Below are 24,467 nucleotides of genomic sequence, written 5' to 3'. Positions count from 1 at the left end.
AAGCACCCAGGATGGTAGTCCCTAACTAGATCAACTTTGGAAAAAATTAACTTTCCAGCTAAGCATGACGAAAAGTTTGGATGTGTGTGACTGCGTAATGACTGGGGGTGGTGGCTCACTAAGGCATTGGCAATCACTACATGGGTGGCAACCAGCATCGAACCGAGGGACCATATGGAGGAGCAAAACCCAGGGGCTATTCGACCGGTGTTTCCATGCTGGCAAACTCAGCCTTCATGGTTACAGGCTTTTCTTGATCCAGTCTACGCACGTGGAAATGGACTCGCGGGCCAATTGTAGAAATGTGGTGCTTGACCCCATGTTTTATGACTGCAGTGGAGAACGTGGGCTTGGTGAGGTTTGGTAATTCACACAGCAGTCGAGTAAGCTCACAGGCAGTTGTGGCAGAGTTGTTGTGGGGAATTTACTGGGGAAACAGAGTAATGACTCAAAGTCCTTGACATCCACAAGCTGGCAATTCTTAAGATCGACTAATAGTCCTTGGGCACACAGGAAATCTGCACTGAACAGAGGTCTAGCCACTTTAGAGAGGACAAAGTCCCGTGTGTTATTTCACCACCTGAAGCAGAGCATCAGCCATCATGTCCCAAAGGTCTGGATCCCACTGCCAGTGAGGTTTCATCACCTTGTACCTTCTCATCAATAGGCAATGCTGGCAGCACACTCCCTTGTACACCCGTGTCACACAGGACGAGTCGCCCTGAAAGGGTGTCCATATTGAATAGTAGACAACCCTGGCAGCTGGGACCCATGATGTTCACAGACCACTGAAATCCCGATGCGTGGGACTGTCAAAGCTGCAAGGTCTTTTACCCTTCCTCACCTTCGCACCAAAACAAGCATGGTAAAACACGGGCATGGCATCATCTGCTTGGCAGCCGTGGGTGACCTTATGTTGGGGGCCTTGCTGATCGGGCTTCCTGACGTCGAGAAAGGAGGAGGGATGATGCACTGCTGCTTGGATGAGGGTAGACTATCAGCCATTTTAGCAAGCTCCCTATAGTCCTTCACATGGGCATCAGTGAGGGCTATGCAAATTTGATCAGGCAGTTGCTGCAAGACCACCAGAGGAAGCAGGATCTCCCAGTGGCCACACATTTTAATTCCACGTCCCATTCCCATTCTGATATGTCTATCCACGGCCTCCTCTACTGTAAAGATGAAGCCACACTCAGGTTGGAGGAACAACACCTTATATTCCATCTGGGTAGCCTCCAACCTGATGGCATGAACATTGACTTCTCAAACTTCCGCTAATGCCCTACCTCCCACCTTGTACCCCATCCATTATTTATTTATTTATTTATATACACACATTCTTTTTCTCTCTCTCCTTTTTCTCCCTCTGTCTCTCTCACTATACCCCTTGCCCATCCTCTGGGTTTTCCCCACCTCCCCCTTTTCCTTCTCCCTGGGCCTCCTGTCCCATGATCCTCTCGTATCCCTTTTACCAAACAACTGTCCAGCTCTTTGCACCATCCCTCCCCCTCCTGTGCTCTCCAATCATTTCGGATCTCCCCCTCCCCCTCCCAATTTCAAATCTCTTACTAGCTCTTCTCTCAGTTAGCCCTGACGAAGGGTCTCGGCCCGAAACGTCGTCTGTAACTCTTCCTAGAGATGCTGCCTGGCCTGCTGCGTTCACCAGCAACTTTTATGTGTGTTGCTTGAAATTCCAGCATCAACAGATTTCCTCGTGTTCGTGCATGTTGCATGAAGAGTCCTTTAAAAATAAAACCAAGGTGGTGATTTCCCAGGAGAGACAGCAGGTGGTCCATTGGCTCCAAAGGGCTAACATCACTGAGACCAGGTAAGGAGAACAAGGCGCACTCTGACTCTGCTAGTCTGAAAGTCTGTAAAAGGTGAGTTTTCAGCAATTGGCATTTATCGTGTTCAGGAATGTGTTCTAGTAGACTTACCACTCTCACAGCCATGGAGTTGCTGAGCGATGCTACCGCATAGAATTATTTGGTGTTGTCGGTGGAGATCTCCCGCAGTGCGAATTGGGTCTTGGCTTGTACAATCCAAGCAACAGTATTTTGCTCCCAACATGTTCAATAACTCTGGAGTCATCCCAGAGCATTGGGGTCACCAATGTAGGTTTTGGCAAATAAAAATGGTGGAGGCATTTGATGTTTAGTTAAAACAGTAACAACTCATTTATTGTATCCCAAAGGCTGAACAGAAAGCGTGATTAAAAAAAAACTTTATGCAATTACATCATGGTGTCAGACCAGCCCGTTAAAGTAAACCGCGACTCAATGTCAATGTGGCTGTGAATTATGTATGTTCCACTAATTACATTACCTTGCAGCGGCACAGCAGTGGAAACTGCAAGCAGTTTCGAACTCCTGGGATGCACATCTCACACAACCTCTCATGGTCCTAGAACACATCCTACACAGTCAGGGAAGCTCACAAATGCTTTATGAGTAGGCTGAAGAGAGCTGGATTATGCACACCAACACTCACAATGTTCTACAGGTTTGCAGTAGGGAGCATCCCAACAAGCCACATTATTGCTTTCTACAGAAATTACACTGCTGTGGCATCAGGAAGGCTCTACAATGGGTAGTCAAAATTGCCCAATGCATCATTGGCACCAGCCTACTTGCCATCAAGGACATATATGCAGAAAGGTACCAGAAAAGGGCCAGAAACATCATGAAGGATCCCACCCACCCTGGGCAAGGACTGTTTGTCCCACTCTCAGCTGGGAGGAGGCTATGCAGCACCCATGCCAAGACTGTAGACTCAAAAACAGTTACTTTCCCCAAGCAGTAAGACTAATTATCACCTCCACCCACTAACCTACGCTATCACACTCCCAGCCACCACTACTTTATTATTTCCTGTCAGTCACCCTATGTACAGACACTCTTGTGCCTAACGTCACTTTATGGACATAATATCTATGTATAATAAGTCGTATTATGTATTTATTTTTATTGTGTTTTTGTTATTTTATTCTTTATCTTATTGTGTTTTTTGTGCTGTATTGGATCCAGAATAATAATTGTTTCATCTTTGTTACACCTGTGTACTGGAAATGACATTAAACAGCATTGAATCTTGAATCTTAAGAAACAGCACATATTGTATCCAAGGGATCAAGGTCTATTTGCACGATTGCACTCTGAAACTTGCTTATATGTTGACATTATTAATTGTCAGCTTGAATGTCTGTGAAGCTCTTACATATTTAAAATTTTATTCACCAAACGAATCTTCCATTCAACATCATCATCATCATGTGTCATACCATGACCATGATTGTTCTTGACTCATACTTCTATACAGAGGGGGTTTGCCATTGCCTTCTGCTGGGCAGTGTCTTTACAAGATGGGTGATCCCAGCCATTATCAATCCTCTGCAGAGATTGTCTGCCTGGCGTCAGAGGGCGCATAACCAGGACCTGTGATGTGCACCAGCTGCTCATACGACCATCCACCACCTGCTCCCATGGCTTCAGGTGAACCAGATCAGGGCACTAAGCAGGTGCTACACCTTGTCCAAGGGCAACCTGCAGGCTAGCGGAAGGAAGGAGCGCCTTACACTCCTTTGGTAGAGATGCATCTCCACCCCGGCACTCAACTTCAGTTCAACAGGATTACAATAAGTGCATACACACAGGTGGAGAGTAAACAGGCTGCATTAAACGGTTGGCTCTAATTTCTAGGCAATGATCCTCAGTCCTTATCAACCAACAAAAATAATTGATTTCTCTTTATCCCTGTTCACTTTATTATTTTTAAAACTTCAATCAGATCTAAATTCTAGACATTCAATTTTAGATAGATAATAATCTTACAAGTTTATTTAGCCAATGTGTACCTTTCTACTGAAACCAAAATATCTTCCATGTTTTTCCCACTTAAACAAGAGATTGCGACAATGAACTTCTTTTTAAAAGAAAATTCATTGCGTATTCATGATAGCTGTGATGAGTTTGAGAATCTCCCTCAGCAGAACAATTCTTCTGTATTTGTCAGGTACATGTGGCTAAATAACTAAGATGAATTTGAACCAACAATGGTCCCTCATGTCCAGACTCATGTCTCTACCAAAAGAGACAGTCCTCGGTAAGATCTGCCTCAGAAGGCAGTGGAGGCCAATTCTCTGGATGCTTTCAAGAAAGAGTTAGATAGAGCTCTTAATGATCGCGGAGTCAAGGGATATGGGTAGAAGGCAGGAACGGGGTACTGATTGTGGGTGATCAGCCATGATCACAGTGAATGGCGGTGCTGGCTCGAAGGGCCGCATGGCCTACTCCTGCGCCTATTGTCTATTGTCTATTGATGCATAGCTCTAAATTGCCTTTCCACTCAATGGCATTTCAAGCTGTTTGCGATTGTTTCCCTGAATTTGTCCCCAGAAAAAAAGTAGAAAATGGGATTGGTGATGATACTGAGAAAAGCCACAGGTCTTGAAAGTGCATAAGCTGCTTTTATGCACTCAAAAGCACCCTCTGAAATGTTGATATTTTCTAATCTCGACACCATGCGAGCGTTTCTCATGATGTGATAAGGGGTAAATAATATCGAGAAAATAACAATGGCCAATATGACCAGCGTGAGCGGCTTTTCGAGAGGAACACTACTGATTCTTTCTCTATTTAATTCCTTTAGCTTGCGAGCTGTCTTCACACAGAAAACCCCCATGACACTCATTGGAAGCACAAAGCCAAAGGTGGTGAGGCACACATTGTAAATTAGATTGTGGACTGGGTTACCAGCGCTTGCGTAGTCCACACACTTGATGATGGTGCTGTTATCATGACTCGTGACATTGTCAGAACCGATGAAGGTCAAGACGGGGATGACCTCCAAGGTGACAAAGATCCATAGGGCGATACAGATGAAGATGGCGACCCTCTTCCTTTGAAACACATGCACTCTCAATGGGTTGCTGACCAACAGGTAACGGTCAATACTAATACAAGCTAGGAACAGCATGCTCAGGTACATATTGGTGTAAAGGATGTACCTATTCATCTTGCAGAGAAAATCACCAAACACCCAATGTTTGCCCTTGGCGTAATAGACCACAAACATCGGGAGAGTACAGATGAAGATCAGATCTGAGATGGACAAATTGAAGAGGTAGATGTTACTGCACTTCCAGTTCTTCAGGCAGAATATGTAACCACTTATAACAATGATGTTCCCTACCAATCCTAAAAGGAATTCGATGCTGTACATGGTTGTGAGGTAGTAGGATTCAAGGATATCATTAATTCTGGAGCAAGTCTCATTCATCTCCTAAAATAGCAAGCAGAAACAGATGATTGAAACTCTTATTTTGGAACAAGAATCGCAGCACAATTCAAACTTCAAATGATATCAAATAATTCCAGCATTAAAAACACTTTGTTTTGAAGAAAGCAAGAGGAATTTTGATGACGAAGTGGATATTTAAAGTAGTTAAAATAAATTTTAGAGATTGGATCTGTGAGGTGGAGGCTATTTAGCATCAGGGAGGATGCTACGTTGTATTCACACCAGGAAGAGCCACCCAAAAACAGTTAAACTCACCAAAGAGTAAGCCCAACCAGGACCTCCACCCACTAATCTACCCCATCACACCCCCACAACCACTACTTTATCACTTCTTGTCATTGTCGCCTTATGTACAGGCACTTCTGTGTCTAGCATCACTTTATGGAGGTACAATCAATCTATGCATATAAGCTATCTTTGGTATTTATATTTATTGTGTTTTTTAATTACTGTGTTCTTTAGCTTATTATTTTTTTCATTTCGTGCTGCATTGGATCTGGAGTAATAATATTTTATGGCATTAAACAATCTTGAATTTTGAATCTTGAAAGATTGGTTCCTTTGTCTTGATAGTGACAATGTGTAATGATTTCAATTAAACATTCTCATCTCCATAGAACAATGGAAGAAATCTATTCCCCATTTTACCATCTCATATTTCTCATACTACTAATGGGAAGGAGGCCCTGGAGCCTGAAGACACACATTCAACATTTTAGGAACAGCTATTTCTTCTCTGCGGTCAGAATTTTTGAAGGACGATGAACCTATAAACAGTATCTCACTATTCCTCTTTTGTGTGACTTATTTATTTGATTGTTTATGTGTCTGTTTATCTATTTACTTATTATAACTTATAGTATGTCTTACCATGAGTTCCTTGGACTTTAGATACAACACTGAGTCATGTCATCTGCAGAAATTCTATGATGACACAGCAATAGTTGGGTGCATCAGGAGGATGAATACAGGACCCTGATGGAGGATTTTCTTGAATGGTGCAAGCTGAATCATCCGTGGTTCAATATTGGTAAGTTAAAGGAGATGGTGATGGAATTTAGGAAGTCCAAATCTGCCCTGCTTCCTGTTACAATTGGTGGTGAGGACGTGGATGTGGTGAGGACCTACAAGTGCCTAGGGGTGCACCTGGATGACAGACTTGAGTGGAGCACCGGGATCGAGGCTGTGTACAAGAAGGCCCAAAGTCTCTTCTACTTCCTGAGGAGACCGAGGTCCTTTGGCATATGCAGGCCCCTCCTTCACATGATCTACTGGTCTGTTGTCACCAGTCCAATCTTCTATGCTGTGGTGTGCTGTGGCAATGGCATTGATATGGGCAATGTCACCAGGCTCAATGAACTGATTAGAAAGGCTGGCTCTGTTATAGGAATCAAACTGGAGGCTGTGGTAGTAAAAGGGACCCTCCGGAATATCCTAGCAGTTCTCATCCTCTGCATGCCACCTTGCTGAACAGAGGAGCACTTTCAGTAATAGAGTAAGACCACTGTACTGCTCCAAAGAGCACTATATGAGGTCATTCTTACCCTTGGCCATTAGGCTCTATAATGAGTCAAGCTATAGCCAGGGAAGTGATGACTTCTCCTGTTAGACTGTTATTAACCTCTGCTTACCAGAGCACTGTTTAATCTCTGTTTACCTGTTTACCACACCCTGCTATCGCAGGCACCATGTGCAACACTGTGCAATACTACCATCATCTTATCAGATTGCGTGAATGTGCAATCATTACTGAATAATATAACAGGAATTCTTGCGCTACCATCAGTGTGGACTTGGAAATCTTGTAAATCTTGTAATCTTTGACTTCTAAATCTTGTACATCTTATTTTTAAGGTAACTTACTGTTTTTAACTCTTTCTTACTTCTCTTCTAATATTTGTACATTTGTGCTCTTGTAATGGTACTGTGACACTGTAACTTCCTTTGAGATCAATAAAGTATCTACCTACTGACAGCAGATTGTAATGTTTGAGTGTATAACATTAATAAAGAGGATGTGCTGGCGCTTTTGAAAGGTGTTACGTTAGATGAGTCATCAGGACCGGATGAGATATACCCCAGGCTATTGTGGGAAGCGAGGGAGGAGATTGCTGGGCCTCTGGTGCTGATCTTTGCATCATCAATAGGGATGGGAGAAGTACCAGAAGACTGGAAGGTTGTAAACATTGTTCCCTTCCTCCAGAAAGTGTGTAAAGATAAGCCAGGAAATTATAGACCAGTAAAACTTATTTCAATGGTGGGCAAGTTATTGGAGAAGATTCTGAGAGGCAGGATTTATGTGCATCTGGAGAGACATAATCTGATTAGGGATAGTCAGCATGGCTTTGTCAAGGGCAGGTCATGCCTTACGAGCCTGATTGAATTCTTTAAGGATGTAACAAAACACATTGATGAAGGTAGAACGGAGGATGTAGTGTATATGGATTTCAGTGAGGGATTTGATAGGGTTCCTCATGTGAGGCTCATTCAGAAAGTAATGAGGCATGGGATACAAGGAGACCTTACTTTGTGGATCCAGAATTGGCTTGACCACAGAAGAGTGGTTGTGATTCATATTCTGCATGGAGGTCGGTGACCTGTGGTGTTCTGCAGGGATCTGTTCTGGGACGCTCTCCTCTTTGTGATTTTTATAAATGAGCAGGATGAGGAAGTAGAAGGGTGGGCTAGTAAGTTTGCTGATGACACAAAAGTTGGGGGTGTTGTGGATAGTCTGGAGGGTTGTCAGAGCTTACAGTGGGACATTGATAGAATGCAGAATTGGTAGATGGAGTTCAAACCAGATAAGTGTGAAGTCGTTCACATCAGTAGGTCAAATTTGAAGGTAGAATAACGGTAAGAATCTTGGCAATGTGGAGGATCAGTGAGATCTTGGGGTATGATTCCATAGGACATTCAAAGCTGTTGCGCAGGTTGACAGTGTTGTTAAGAGGGTGTATGGGCGTGTTGGCCTTCATCAACGGAGGATGAGAAGTGACCTGATAGAGGCGTATAAGACGATGATAGCCAGAGGCTTTTCCCCAGGGATGAAATGGCTAACGCGAGGGGGCATAGTTTTAAGGTGCTTAGAAGTAGGTACAAGGGGGATGTCAGGGTAAGTTTTTCACACAGAGAGTGGTGGGTGTGTGGAATGCACTGCCAGTGAAGGTGGTAGAGGCAGATACAAGAGGGTCTTTTAAGAGACTCAGATAGGAACATGGAGCTTAGAAAAATAGAGAGCTATGTGGTAGGGAAATTCTAGGCAGCTTCCAGAGTAGGTTACGTGGTCGGCACAACATTGTGGGACAAAGGTCCTAAAATGTGTTGTAGATTTTCTATGTTTCTATGTATGTATCTATCTATCTGTCTATCTATCTAAATATAGTAGGTTATGCCTGCACTGTACTGCTGCCAGAAAACAACAAATTTCATGACTTGGAGTGGCGCAGTAGTGTAGTGGTTAGCACAACATTTTACAGTTCCAGTGACATGGGTTCAATCACCAGCTACTGTCTGTAAGAAGTTTATGTGTTCTCCCTATGACTGTCTACATTTCCTCCGGCTGTAAAGTAAAAAAGTAAAAGTTGATCAATTGTTCAATGATTGAAACTGCCTTTTTTAACTTTAATTACAGGCATCAATTTCTATTTCAAATGCCCAAGATGTTGCTTTAAGCTGTGACCAGCAAGGAAAGGAACAAAATGCTGGAAACAATCATCAGTTCAGGCAGCATCTGAATCGGAATCAGGGTCAGGTTGGAAGTGGCTGTACTGCACTTATCCAGCAGGCGATGTTCCTAGTATATGTTGTGAAGCACTTCGATTGATATAAAAGTATATTGCAATGCATGCATAATTAAAAATACTACAAATTGCAATAATTATATGTATAATGAATTTATGTCCGTATCTACCTACCTAGCTATCTATTTATCTATAGATAGGTACATAGACAGATAGATAGATACATAGATAGATAGATATTTAATTAAATAAGTATTGCAAATAGTGAGGGAAAATAGTGAGGTGTGTGCAGGGGTTCATCTGATGGTGGAGGGGAAGTAGCTGTTCCTAAAACACTGCGTGTGAATCTTCACACTCCTGTACCCTCTCCCCCTGATGGTAGCCAAGAGGAAAAAGGCATGTCCATGGTAATTGGGGTTCTTACTAATGGATGCCATCTTTTGGAGGTATTGCCTTTTGAAGATGTCCTTGATGCTGGAGAGACTAGAGTCCATGATGAAGCTGGCTGAGTTTGCAACTTTCTGCAGCTTTTTCTGATCCTGTGCAGTGGCCCCTCCATATCAGATGGTGATGCAACTAGTTAGAATAAAGAGGAACTGTTCACGTTCATAAGACCATAAGCCATAGGATCAAAATTAGGCCATTTGGCTCATTGAGTCCGTTCCTCCATTTATGTTAGTGACCCCTTCCAATCAACCTTGGCCAACTCCTCTCTCATACCTCTGTAGTTCCCCTTAGTCCAATGTAATACTGATACCTTTGATTTTAGCTTCTCTCTCTGCAACTGCATGGTGAATTCTATCATATTATTATCATTGTCTTCTAAAGACTCCTTTACCTTAAGCTCACTAATCAAATAAATTTCTAAGTTCAAAGTGAATTTATTATCAAAGTACCTATCATCAGACGCAAACCTGAGATTAATGTTCTTGCTGTCAATCACAATAAATAAGACAAGCACAATAGAATCAATGAAAGGACAGACAACAACCAACATGCAAAAAAAACATCAAACTGTGCAAACACAAAAAGATAGAGAAAAAAGAAATAATAATAATAATAACAACCCAGTAGAGAAGGGGTTAAGAGGAATTATAGACATTAAAAATCTACTCAACATTCAGATAAAACTACTGAGAATATATTTTCATCAACAAAAACATGATTTAACATTTCATTTGAGCATATGCAATTCTGGTAAGAAGTATATACCACTAAAATTAAATGAGAGCACAGACCAGGAAAATGAAGAAATTATCACTATTGAAGAAAAAGTTAACGAGCGTAAGACCATGACCTTCCACGGAAGACATCCACATGATATGAGCAGACTGAATGTTGATGAGGAAGCATTGAATGCCTGTCTCAGAGCTGGGATCCTCTATCCAGAAACAGAAGGGTTTCTTGTGTCAATACAGGACCAGGTGAAAAGCATAAAAAAATGATCAAAAATACGTAATAAAAGACCAACAAGTTCAGGATGAATTATGTACAACATGCCAAGGAAAACCAGAAACAATCCAACATATTACAGAATCCTGTAGCAGTTTAACACTATCTAATTCCTTACATAGACACAATCAAGTGGCAAACACCATCATCATCACCAGGACGTACAGGAGGTACTGGAGGTATAGGAGTTTCGAGGGTACACAAGGTACAGGATGTATGGGAGGTATTGGAGGTACAGCAGGTATAGGAATTCCAGGAGGTACAGGAGTTACAGGATGTACAGGAGGTATAGGAGATATAGGACGTATGGGAGGTATGGGAGGCAGACGAGGTTTTGGAGGTACATGAGGTATTAGAGGTATGACATGTCCAGTAGCTACAAGAGGTAGAGGAGGTACAGAATGTTCAGGAGGTATGGCAGGTACAGGAAATGCAGGAGTTTTAGGACGTACAGATGGCACAGGAGGTACTGGAGGTACAAGAGGTACAGGAGGTCTGGTAGGTGTGTGACGTTCACGAGGTACAGGAGGTTCAGGAGGTACAGGAGTACTGGAGGATGAGGAGGTACAGGAGTTACAGGAAATACAGTAGTTTCAGGAGTTACAGCATGTTCAGGACAGTCAGGAGGTTCAGGATGTATGGGAGGTGGAGGAGTTAATGGAGGTATGGGGTTATGGGAAGTACAGCAGGTTCAAGAGGTATGGGAGGTATGGAAGTGTCAGGAGTTCAGAAGATACAGGAGGTACAAGGTGTGCAGGAGTTATCGGAGGTACAGGAGGTACAGCAGGTATGGGAGTTATGAGAAGTGCAGGAGGTACAGGCGCTACAGGAAGTATGGGAGGTACAGGAGGGACAGGAGGTATAGGATTTTCAGGCCGTCAAGAGGTATAAGAGTTACAGGAGGTATAGGAGGTACAGGTGGTACAGTAGAGTCTGGAGGTACGGGAAGTTCAGGAGGTAGGGGAGGTATAGGTGGTGTGGGAGTTACAGATGATACAGGAACTGCAGGAGGTATGGGAGGTATGGGAGTTACTGGAGCTAAATTGGAGGTTCACGAGGTACAGGAGATTCAGGAGTTATGATAGGTATGTGACGTTCACGAGGTACAGGAGGTAGATGAGGTAAAGAAGTTATGGGAGGTACAGGGCCTGCAGGTGGTACAGAAGGTATGGGAGGCTCAGGAATTACAGGAGGTGCTGGAGGCTCAGGAGGTACAGGAGGTTTGAGAGGTACAGGCAGTACAGGCGGTACAAGAGCTGGAGGAATCACAGGAGCTACAAGAGGTTCAGGAAGTATGGGTGGTACAGGAGGGACAGGAGGTATGGGATTTTCAGGGTGTCAAGAGGTACAGGAGGTGCAGGTGGTACAGGAGAGACCAAAGGTATGGTAGGTTCAAGAGCTGGGGGAGGTACAGGTGGTATGGAATTTACAGGAGGTACAGGAACTGCAGGAGGTATGGGAGTTACTGGAGGTATAGAATGTATTGGAGATTTAGGAGGTACAGGAGGTTCAGGAGTTATGGGAGGTATGGGAGATACAAGAGGTATGGGAGGTATAGGAGCTATGGGAGATGCTGGATGTTCCGGGCTATGAGAGACATAGGTGGTACAGGAGGTTTAGAAGGTAAAGGAGGTTCAGGCAGTTCAAGAACTGCAGGAGGTACATAAGATAAGGGAGGTTCGGGAGGTATAGGAGGTAAAGGAGGTATGGGAGGTACAGGAGGTCTAGGAAGTTCAAGAGGTTCAGGACATACAGGAGGGTTGTGAGGTATAGAGGGACCAGAGGTACAGGAAACAAGATGGTGGGGGTACAGGAGGTACTGGAGTTGGTGGAGGTACAGGAGGTAGAGGATATACAGGAGGTTCAGGAGGTACAGGTGGTACAGGAGGTACAGGCAATTCAGGAGGTACAGTAGGTAAAGGATGTTCAGGAGTTATGGGAAGTACAGGAGGAATGGGAGTTTCAGGTGGTACAGGAGGTACAGGAGGTTCAGAAGGTTTGGGATGTATGGGATGTTCAGGAGGTACAGGAGGCACAGATTGTACAGTAAGTATAGGAGGTATAGAAGGTATGTGAGGTACCGAGGTTAGGAGGTACAGGAGGTATGGGAGGTTCAGGAGGTATAAGAGGTTCAGGAGGTACGGAAGGTACAGGAGGTGCAGGAGACTCAGGAGGAACAGGAGGTATGGTAGTTTCACAACGTTCAGGAGTTATTCTAATAAAGTGGCCACTGAGGCATAGACCAGTTAGTAGTATTTGGGAAAACGCCAGGATCTGTCACTAAGGAAGTGGAAATGAGACACTTATGAAAATAACATGGTTGTGCACTGAAACAAAGGGAATTTGTTTGTCAGCTATATAGGGGATTTTTTAAATGCTGAAATTAGCCACATTATTATCCAAGCAGGGTGTGTACTGAAGTTTACCAGTTTGATTCCTGGTTTCAGGATGTGGTTGTCCTATCAAAAGCGAGAAATTGATTGGGTCTATGGAGTTAACAATCTAGAAATGTGATCTCAGTTAAGCCTGATCATTGGGGCTTGATCATTCGATGTAGAGATATTTCCTCTAGATGGATATTTGGAACCAATGGTCACAATTTCAAGATAAGGAGTTGACTAATAACTTCATATGCTGTGTCATGTGACTTGGGCGATCATGGTCTCATGACCATGATTGCTCTTGGCATATTTTTCTGCAGAAGTGGTTTGCCATTGCCTTCTGCCAGGCAGTTTCCTTACAGGATGGGTGACCCCAGCCATTATCAGTACTCATCAGAGATTGTCTGCCTGGCGACAGTGGTCACATAACCTGGACTTGCGATATGCACCAGCTGCTCATACAGCCATCCACTACCCGCTCCCACGGTTTCACGTGACCCTGATCGGGAGGGCTAAACAGATGCTACACCTTGGCCGAGGGTGACCTGCAGGCTAGCAGAGGGAAGAAGCGCCCTACATCTCCTTTGGTAGAGATGTACCTCTGCTACCCCATCCACCAATAACTTCATAGAGCACAAAACGGAGAAGAGTACAGCACTGGACAGGTTATTCAGTCCACATTTTGTGCCAATCCTGACGCCCATCTATAACAAATCTCCTCTTCATATGCATCATCCACATGCCTCCATTCTGTTCATATTCATGTGTCAGTGCAAAAAAACCTTTTATACTCATCCAAACTGCCTGTTTCACTACTCCGTCTGGTAACTTAATACAGGTTCCTATCTCTATGAGTCACCTACCACTCTATGTGCTACCTACCACTCTGAATATGTGTGTGTTAAAAATATAGTTCCCCCTCACCTTGCCCTTGAGATCTTTCTCCCCACCCCACCTCCCCCCATACCCACTCCTGCAACCTTGAATACGGAAAGATAAAGGAATTTACAAGCATGTTGTTGGGACTTGAGGACCTGAGTTATAGGGAAAGATTGAATAGCTTAGGACTTTATTCTCTGAAGTGTAGAAGAATGAGGGAAGATGTGATAGAGGTATACAAAATCATGAGGGAAATAGAAAAGGTTAGTACATGCAGGCTTTTTCCACTGAGGTTAGGCGAGAATAGAAATAGAGATTAAGGGTGAAGGGTGAAATATTTAGAAGGAACCTGAGAGAGGACCTCTTTACTCAAAGGGTTTTGCAAGTGTGGAATGAACTGCCAGCAGAATGGTGGATGCGAGTTTGGTTCCAATATTTAAGAGAAGTTTGGATAAGTACGTGGATGGGAGGGATGTGGAAGGTGATGGTCCTGTGGTGGGTCGATGGGACCAGGCAGGATAATAGTTCAGCATGGAGTAGAAGGGCCGAAGGGCCGAAGGGCCTGCTTCTGTGCTGTAGGTTTCTTTGTCTCTATGACTCAACGAGGACAGGAATTGGATAAAATGAATTTACCTGGAGAGTAGTGAATCTTTGAAATCCTCCAGCCAAGAAGTCCCGTGGAGGACAGAGAGTACACTTGAGAAATCAATCACTTTCTTTCTTGATATCAATGGATTCAGGGGCACGGTTGGTGAAGCAAAGAGACATCAAGATGAAAAGCCAACCATGTTCTTATTGAATGGCAGAGTAACCATGAGATGCCAAATGGTCCATTCCTGCTTCTACTTACTAAGTTCTTATGTGCACTTCTTAATACAGATTTGTTACATCTTTCCACCAGTTATATTCCAGCATTTCTATAGCACCTTGTACTTCACTTTCAGGATAGCAAGCTGTTTACTTGTGCTGCACACTACATGAATTTTGAATTAAATTTTATTAATTTATTTGTGGTAATATTTTGTTATATGTGCTGTGTGTGACACATATATATGTATTTTGTGGGTGCACCATGGTCCAGAAGATCATTGTTTCAATTGGTTGTATATACATACAGCCAAATGATAACAAACTTGAATTTGAATTTGAATTCACATTGTAGATCACAATCAGTCTGACTTTGGAAGCACAATCAATGATGTATGTTAAGTAAACTTCCACCAACAGGAATGTGATACGGAGTGCTTTTCAAATTGAGCTTGACCTTGGTAAGACACTAGAGATAACCTCACTGAAGTGGTGCACAGGGCCACAACATCAAAGGTTACATGGAGAAGGCCAGGGAGTATGCCTGAGAAGGGGAATAAAAGGGATCAGCCATGATTGAATGGCAAATCAGACATGATGGGCCAAATGGCCTAATTCTGCTTCTATGTTTTATGGTCACATCATCAGTAAAGCAATTTAGAATTGGCTTGCTCACTGTGGTTACACGCATTCAGGCTTGGAGATGTTAGCCATGGCCTAATTCTGCCGTTATGTCTTATGGTCTTATGGATCAGCAGAAGAGGAAGACGGGCACCATTTTAATACCTCCGCTGAACAATTGCTCCGAAAATGCACTGGAGTATCTGCCCATACTTTTGAGCCTAAATGTCCTTAGTAGAACTTGAACCTCCCACCATTAAACTTTGATAATTAATCCACCTGCAGCTGACACCAACATTACACTCTCATAAATTTGCTTGCCTTGTTGCTTGAGGGATTAACAAGGTGAAATAGTATTGTCTTTCACACTATAAAAGGATTTAGTAATTTCCTGGAATGGGTAGTTAGTGCCAATCCTGACAGGAGTTACGGTCATGTTATTAATTTTCTTTAGAGATACAGCATGGTGACAGGTGCTTCTGGCCCAGTGCTGCACAATTAACCTACTGACCCGTACGTCTTTGTTATGTGGAAGGAAACCCACATGGGGAGAAGATACAAACTCCTTACATTCAGCGATGGGAATTGAACCCAATCATTAGCGCTGTGATAGTGTAACGCTGACCACTAAGCTACTGTGCAGCCCGCAAAGGCTTTTATTTTGAACCTATTGACATGGCCACTGAATGTCGATCTCAATTACTGCAAAGTACATTAAGATATCTTTAACTTCCTTGGTGGAAAAAGAACAACGGAGATTTATTTCAGACTGAAATTTATTTTCCATTTTAGACTGAGTTCAATGACCTAATTTTAAAGGAATCGGTTGTTAATTTTCATTACTATTTACGCTGAATGACTTCTGATCAGCAGATTTTTTTTTTAATGGCAGCGGTTAGTGGTTCCTGTACATGGAAAGACTGTTCCAGCACTCAAAGAATGTATCTTCCTGTTTCCAGGAGATTATTTACTATTGTCAATAGTGCATTGTATCAGAAGGGTTGAAAGATGGGACATTCCTCACACTTAATGACGAGGGATTTTAGCAAGTGTCTGCCAGTAAAGCTGACAAATGTTCACACCTCAATCAACTTCATCCAACAAAACCAAACTGTGGCTTTTTTTTCATATTATGCTCTAAAAATAAATCTCCATTGTGCTTTTTCCACAAAGCAAGTTCAAGATATCCTCATGAACTTTGCATCAATTAAGATTGATACTCAGTTGCCATTTTTTTTAAGTACACCTGTACCCCTTCTCATTAATAGAAACATAGAAACATAGAAAATAGGTGCAGGAGTAGGCCATTCGGCCCTTCGAGCCTGCACCGCCATTTATTATGATCATGGCTGATCATCCAACTCAGAACCCAGCCTTCCCTCCATACCCCCTGACCCCTGTATCCACAAGGGCCATATCTAACTTCCTCTTAAACACAGCCAATGAACCGGCCTCAACAGTTTGCTGTGGCAGAGAATTCCACAGATTCACCACTCTCTGTGTGAAGAAGTTTTTCCTAATCTCAGTCCTAAAAGGCTTCCCCTCTATCCTCAAACTGTGACCCCTCGTTCTGGACCTCCCCAACATCGGGAACAATCTTCCCGCATCTAGCCTGTCCAATCCCTTTAGGATCTTATACGTTTCAATCAGATCCCCCCTCAATCTTCTAAATTCCAACGAGTACAAGCCCAGTTCATCCAGTCTTTCTTCATATGAAAGACCTGCCATCCCAGGAATCAATCTGGTGAACCTTCTTTGTACTCCCTCTATGGCAAAGATGTCTTTCCTCAGATTAGGGGACCAAAACTGCACACAATACTCCAGGTGTGGTCTCACCAAGGCCTTGTACAACTGCAGTAGTACGTCCCTGCTCCTGTACTCGAATCCTCTCGCTATAAATGCCAGCATACCGTTCGCCTTTTTCACCGCCTGCTGTACCTGCATGCCCACTTTCAATGACTGGTGTATAATGACACCCAGGTCTCGTTGCACCTCCCCTTTTCCTAATCGGCCACCATTCAGATAATAATCTGTTTTCCTATTTTTGCCACCAAAGTGGGTAACTTCACATTTATCCACATTAAATTGCATCTGCCATGAGTTTGCCCACTCACCCAACCTATCCAAGTCACCCTGCATCCTCTTAGCATCCTCCTCACTGCTAACACTGCCACCCAGCTTCGTGTCATCCGCAAACTTGGAGATGCTGCATTTAATTCCCTCATCCAAGTCATTAATATATATTGTAAACAACTGGGGTCCCAGCACTGAGCCTTGCGGTACCCCACTAGTCACCGCCTGCCATTCTGAAAAGGTCCCGTTTATTCCCACTCTTTGCTTCCTGTCTGCTAACCAATTCTCCACCCACACCAATACCTTACCCCCAATACCGTGTGCTTTAAGTTTGCACACTAATCTCCTGTGTGGGACCTTGTCAAAAGCCTTTTGAAAATCCAAATATACCACATCCACTGGTTCTCCCCTATCCACTCTACTAGTTACATCCTCAAAAAATTCTATGAGATTCGTCAGACATGATTTTCCTTTCACAAATCCATGCTGACTTTGTCCGATCATTTCACCGCTTTCCAAATGTGCTGTTATCACATCCTTGATAACTGACTCCAGCAGTTTCCCCACCACCGACGTTAGGCTAACCGGCCTATAATTCCCCGGTTTCTCTCTCCCTCCTTTTTTAAAAAGTGGGGTTACATTAGCCACCCTCCAATCCTCAGGAACTAGTCCAGAATCTAACGAGTTTTGAAAAATTATCACTAATGCATCCACTATTTCTTGGGCTACTTCCTTAAGCACTCTGGGATGCAGACCATCTGGCCCTGGGGATTTATCTGCCTTCAATCCCTTCAATTTACCTAACACCACTTCCCTACTAACATGTATTTCACTCAGTTCCTCCATCTCACTGGACCCTCTGTCCCTTACTATTTCTGGAAGATTATTTATGTCCTCCTTAGTGAAGACAGAACCAAAGTAATTATTCAATTGGTCTGCCATGTCCTTGCTCCCCATAATCAATTCACCTGTTTCTGTCTGCAGGGGACCTACATTTGTCTTTATCAGTCTTTTCCTTTTTACATATCTATAAAAGCTTTTACAGTCCGTTTTTATGTTCTCTGCCAATCATGTGGCAATAACTCTATGTATAAAAGCATGTAGACATGGTCAAGAGGTTCAGTTGTTGTTCAGGCCAAACATCAGAAGTGGGGAGGAAATGTGATCTAAGTGACTTTGACCATGGAGTGATTGTTGAGTATCTTGGAAACTGCTAATCTCTTGAGATTTTCACACACAGCAGTCTCTACATTTTACAGGGAATGGTGTGAAATGGGAAAAAACAATCCATGAATAAAGGGGAGCCATTTCTGGTTGGCTGCTGGTAACTACTGGTATTCCAAAGGGGTCTGTGTTGGAACCACTTCTTTTTACGTTATATGTCAATGGAATTGATGGCTTTGTGGGCAAGTTTGTGGACAATATGAAGATAGATGGAGGAGCAGGTAGTGTTAAGGAAGCAGAGAGGTTACAGAAGGACTACAGATTCGGAGAATGGGCAAAGAAGTGGCAAATGGAATACAGTTTCAGGAGATATATATGGCCATGCACTTTGGTAGAAGAAATAAAAGTGTAGGTTATTTTCTAAATGGAAAGAAGTTTCAAAATCTGCGGTGCAAAAGGATTTGTGCAGTCTTGTGGAGTTTCATGCAGGATTCCCTAAAGATTATTTTGCAGGACGAGTTGGTGGTGAGAAAGGCAAATGCAATGTTAGTATTCATTTTGAGATCTAAAATATAAAAGCAAGCATATTCTGCTGAGGCTTTTTAAAGTGAGGCTTCACTTTGGAGTATTATGAGCAGTTTTGAACTCCTTATCTAAGAAAGAGTTTAAAGGAGGTTGACAAAAATGATTCCAGGATTGAAAGGCATATCATATGAGGAGCATTTGATAGCTCTAGGCCTGAACTCACAGGAATTCAGAAGAATGAGGGGGGATCTCATGGAAACCCATCAAATGTTGAAAAGCCTCAATAGAGTTGATGTGGAAAGGATGTTTCCTATGGTGGGGGAGTCTAAGACTACAGCTTCAGAATAGAAGTACATCCAATTAGAATGGAGATGAGGAGGGATTTCTTTAGCCTGAGAGTGTGTATCTGTGGTATTTGTTGCCAAAGGCGGCTCCGGAAACCAAGACATTGAGTATATATAAGTCAGAGGTTGATAAATTCTTGATTCATCAGGACATGAAAGGATACAGGGAGAAGGCTGGAGACTGAGGAGACTGGGGCTGAGGGAGAAATGGATCAGCCAAGATGAAATGGCAGAGAAAACCCAAATGGCCTAATTCTGCTCCTATATCCTATGGTCTTGTGGTCTTAAACCTATCGAATATTGAAAGAGTAGATCTGGAGAGGATGTTTCGTATTATTGAGGAGTCTAGGACCAGAGGGCAGAGCCTCAGAATATAAGGATACCCCTTTAGAACAGAGATGAAGAGGATTTTTTTTTGCTAGAGTGTGGTGAATCTGTGAAATTCATTGCCACAGGAGCCTATGGATGCTAAGACACTGGGTATATTTAAAGAGGAGGTGATAGATTCTTGTTTAGTAAGGACGTTAAAGGTTATAGGGAGAAGGCAGGAGAATGGATTTGAGAGGGATAGTAAATCAGCTATGATAGAATAGGGGAGCAGATTTGATGGGCCAAATGGCCAAATTCTGCTTCTGTAATTTTATGGTATTTGCATCTAACAATCTGAATTTTTTTCTTCCTCCCTGATAGAATCAGTGCTGAAATTTGTAGCTCTATTTCCTTAGCTGATTTAATCAAATTACAAAATACATGCTGAACAAATGTCTGGGGTATAAATTTCTCTGCCTGAAATCATATTACACCATTTAATGCTGAGTGCATGTTTATGGATTTACAGCCTGAATAGAAATAGTGCAGACAGGAATCTGTGCCAGTCTCTGGTACATGGATGTGGGAAATAAACTTATAAATTTGGAAGTGTTTTCTCTTGTCAGCAGATCTGAAGGACCATAAACCAGGCATGTAGACTCCTGATCCTGCTTTGCTGGTCTGCTATCCAACTGGACAAGACTCTGCTCTGGAAAGTCAACCCTGTGTATTAGTGAACTTTGTGAGAAGCTGGTTGTCCCATTTAATCCTGGCATAGGCATCTCACCACAAACACCACAGAGCTGCCTGTATGACATGCTAAAAGCTACCACACAATGGTACAGAGAGAATAAGTGACACAGCTAGAGGGTAAATTATACTTCTAGCCAAATAAGAGGCAAATGCTTACCCTTTCAGACATAAACCCGTGTTTGGCGCCTACTGAGGTGACCAAATGTTGGCAGGATTTGAAGAGAATTGCTCTGCACGTCTTCGGTTCTCAGGGATCGATCCTGTCACCGCACCATAATTAATCCGCCCATGCGTTGTGGCTGATACTTTAAGGTAGAACTTTGTCTGCCCTCTATTTTGCATTTTGCTCACACTGATTTCCTGGATCATCCACATAATTCTATAAATATGATAAATGCAGGGTAGCAACCACTTGGTTTCAAATAAAGAATGAGGAAATAGCAGTCACGTATTTAAGAAGAGAATGGAAAACAGATTATGCACCACCTATACCAAAGGGAACTTCCCTGAGAATTTAGGAAGATTGGATCTAATCTCTTTGTTCATCTAAATAACTTGACCACTCCCTCAGATTGCTGCTACCTCAGGTACTTGTCTCGTACCGAACTGGACCGCTGCAATTGGTGCAATTAACACAGGCAATGGCTTTCTATTCCCTTACCTTTGCAGAAGAGCCGAGGAACGTGTGCTCAGAGGCTACATTGTTCAGGACCTCCCATCTCCTGTACCTAACAACGTGACCACTGACGTGGTTTTCTGCTGCTGTAGCCCTTCTATTTCAAGGTTCGATGTGTTATACATTCAGAGATGCTCTTCTACCCACTGCTGTTGTAATGCATGGTTATCTGAGTTACGGTCAGCTTCAACCAGTCTACTCTGATCTTTCTCATTAACAAGGTATTTTCACCCACAGAACTGCCATTCATTGGATATTTGTTTTCTGATTTTCACACCATTCTCTGCAAACTCCAGAGACCATTGTGCGTGAAAATCCCAGGAGATCAGCAGTCTCTGAGATACTCAAACCACCCCATCTGGCACCAGCAGTCATTCCACAGTCAAAGTCACTTCGATCACATTTCTTCCCCATTCTGATGTTTGGCCTGAATGACAATTAAACCTCTGGACATGTCTGCATGCTTTTATGCATTGAGTTGCTGCCACATGATAGGCTGATTGCATTGCTGCATTACTGTGCAGGTGTACTTAAAGTGGACACCAAGTGTAAGAAATATGAATGGGCATAGGGTACATGGTTTTTCATGCCAATATGTTTGCAATATTGGTTGCTGATTATGTTTTTTCATAACATCTCACCTCATTGAAAAAGAACCCATTTATGCATTAAACTTTATCATATAAACAACAATTGAAGGCTCTGGGCCTGTACTCACTGGAATTTAAGACGATGATGGGGGAATCTCATTGAAATCTATCAAATATTGAAAGGCCTAGATAAAGTGCATTTAAGACAGAGATTGTGTCAGCACCTCCAGTTGAACTTTGTCTTTTTGTGCACTTCCCCCTAGCCATCAGTCTGTGGTTTTTTATTGCCATGTTCTCTCCTTTGTTTTCACGCCCCATGTGCTTCTGTCCCCGCTCCTGCTCTACTCCAGCCCTTGTGTTACTGTGTACTCTACCTCTCACTGTTTGTCATTGTTACCTGTTTTGTTGCTACTTCTGTCTTATTGGGCTCCACCTATCACCTGCCTCTCTGTTTATTGTTCTGTGTATTTTAGTCCTGTGTCTTCACCTGTTTGTTGCCAGATTGTGCCAGTGAATTTTCCGGAGCCTTTCCAGCATTCATATCTGTACTTTGTCAGTCTGAATATTGACTACCTGTTTCCCGATTCTGGTTTTTGGATTTCTCTGGATGTTTTAATCTCTCCCTAAACTTTGATGCTGACTTTTTACCTCAGGATTTGTTACTCAATTAATATTACTATGTGCACAGTAGTGGGTCTGTGATTGGATCCCTGCTCCAGTGTCCTGACAGATTGATAGGATCTTGATTAGTCAGGGGCATGAAAGATTATGGGGAGAAGGCAGGAGAATGGTATTGACAGGGAAATAGTCAGTCAAGATAGAATGGCGGAGAAGACTTGATGGGTTAAATGGTCTAATTATGCTCTTATGTCTAGGGTCTTATAGTCTTATATTCATTACAACTATGTCTTCAGTTGCCTAAGTATCCTTCAAAGCCCTTAAGTATCCTCCTCAAAGTTTACTAGGACTGTCCTTATCAAACATTTTGAATACCTCCTTAAGATCTACCCCCTTGCCCAAGCCTTTGGATCCTCGAGATATCCAATCAATTTTATAATTTCAGGTAACCCACTCACTCTCTGTTCTTTTCAACTCACTCTTCTCTCTTTGTTCACCCTTTCCATCCACCCTCTCCTTGTTACCTGGACTTTCATTCTCCTGTACATTGTTCCATCTACCTATCACCTACAGATCTCTGTATTTAGTCTTCTTCTCCATTTGCTCACCTTTCCTTTCCCCCCCTTCCACATAGTTCCAACGGCCCATCATCTCCCCTCATCTGCTTCTACACAAGAGCTTCTGCAGATGCTGGAAATTGAGAGAAAAGTACAAAATGCTGGAGGAACTCAGCAGGTAAGGCAGCATCTTTGGAAAGAATAAACAGTTGAGGTTTTGTCCCAAGATCCACCTACCAGCTCTGAGTCACCCCTGCCTCTTACTTCTGTGTAACTGGCTATTTTCCTTCTACAGACTGTTTTGATGAAGGGTTTCAGCGCAAAATGCCCATTTTTTTATTCCTGTCCATCATGCTGCCTCACCTGTTGAGTTTCTCCAGCTTTTTGTCTGTTACTCTCCACCTATCACCTTCTAGCTTCTGTATCTTCAATTTCCCCTCTCCCACCTCTTCTCATCTGTCCATTATCCCTCCCATATCTTGTTTCACATATCAACAACCAGTCCCTGAATCACTCCTCCCTCTCACCTCTATAATAAGTGGCTATTGTACTTGTACAGACTTGGTCCTGATGTAGGGTCTCGACCCGCAAATTCACCATCTGTTTCTTTGTATCTAACCTGCTGAGTTCCTTCAATAGGATGCTTTTTTGTCCTCCAGATTTTAGCATCTGCACTCTTGAGTTGTCATGTTATAGAATGCTATGTAATGGCTGTGTAGTCATGTTATAGAATGCCATGCAATGGTTGTGTAGACATGTTAAAGAATGCTGTGTAATGGTTGTGTAGTCATGTTATAGATGCTGTGTAATAGTCGTGCAGTCATGTTAAAAAGCTGTGTAATTGTTTTGTTGTCATGTTATAGGTGCTGTGTAATGCTTGTGTTGTGATCTTATAGAATGCTGTGTAATGGTTGTATAGTCATTTTATAGAATGCTTTTAATAGTTGAGTAGACATGTTATAGAATGCTGTGTAATAGTTGTGTAATGCTTGTGTAGTCATGTTATAAAATTCTGTGTAATGGCTGTGTTATCATGTAGAATATCTGTGTAATGGTTGTGCAGACAAGTTACTAAAATGCTGTATAATAGTTGTGTAATCATGTCATAGAATGCTGTGTAACAGCAATGTAGTCATGTTATAGAATGCCATGTAATTGTGTTTTCATGTTATAGACGCTGTGTAATGGTTGTGTTGTCATGTTATAGATGCTGTGTAATAGTTCTGTAGTCTTTTATAGAATGTTGTGTAATGGTTGTGTGGTCATGTTATAGAATGCTGTGTAATGGTTGTGTTGTCATGTTATAGATATTGTGCAATGGTTGTGTAGTCATGTTATGGGATGTTGTGTAATGCCTGTGTTGTGATCTTATAAATTCTGTGTATTGTTTGTGTTGTCATATTATGGAATGTTCTGTAATGGTTGTGTTGTCATCTTATAGAATGCAGTGAAATGGTTGTGTTGTCATGTTATGGAATGTTCTGTAATAGTGGAGTTGTCAAGTTATAGAATGCTTTGTCATGGTTGTGTAGTCATGTTATAGATGCTGTGTAATGACTATGCTTGTCATGTTATAGAATGTTGTGTAATGGTTGTGTAATTGTTATAGATGCTGTGTAATGGCTGTATAATGGTTGTGTAGACATGTTTAGAATGCTGTGTATTGGCTGTGTTGTCATG

General features: G+C 42.6%; 1 protein-coding gene across 1 annotated transcript; it reads right to left on the bottom strand.

The window, feature by feature from the left end:
* Positions 1 to 4,344: 4,344 nt before the first annotated feature.
* Positions 4,345 to 5,277, bottom strand: LOC134345070 (succinate receptor 1-like). Its single transcript, XM_063045202.1, has one exon. The coding sequence runs from the start codon at positions 5,275 to 5,277 to the stop codon at positions 4,345 to 4,347; it is 933 nt and encodes a 310-aa protein (XP_062901272.1).
* Between the last annotated feature and the right edge of the window lie 19,190 nt (positions 5,278 to 24,467).

This window comes from Mobula hypostoma, chromosome 4, assembly GCF_963921235.1.
Source record: "Mobula hypostoma chromosome 4, sMobHyp1.1, whole genome shotgun sequence".
In the NCBI taxonomy this organism is placed as follows: Eukaryota; Metazoa; Chordata; class Chondrichthyes; order Myliobatiformes; family Myliobatidae; genus Mobula; species Mobula hypostoma.
This window is presented reverse-complemented; position numbering and strand designations above follow the sequence as displayed.

Coding starts and splice junctions, on each gene's coding strand:
- LOC134345070 (XM_063045202.1), bottom strand. CDS start 5,277: ATGAATGAGACTTGCTCCAGAATTAATGATATCCTTGAATCCTACTAC.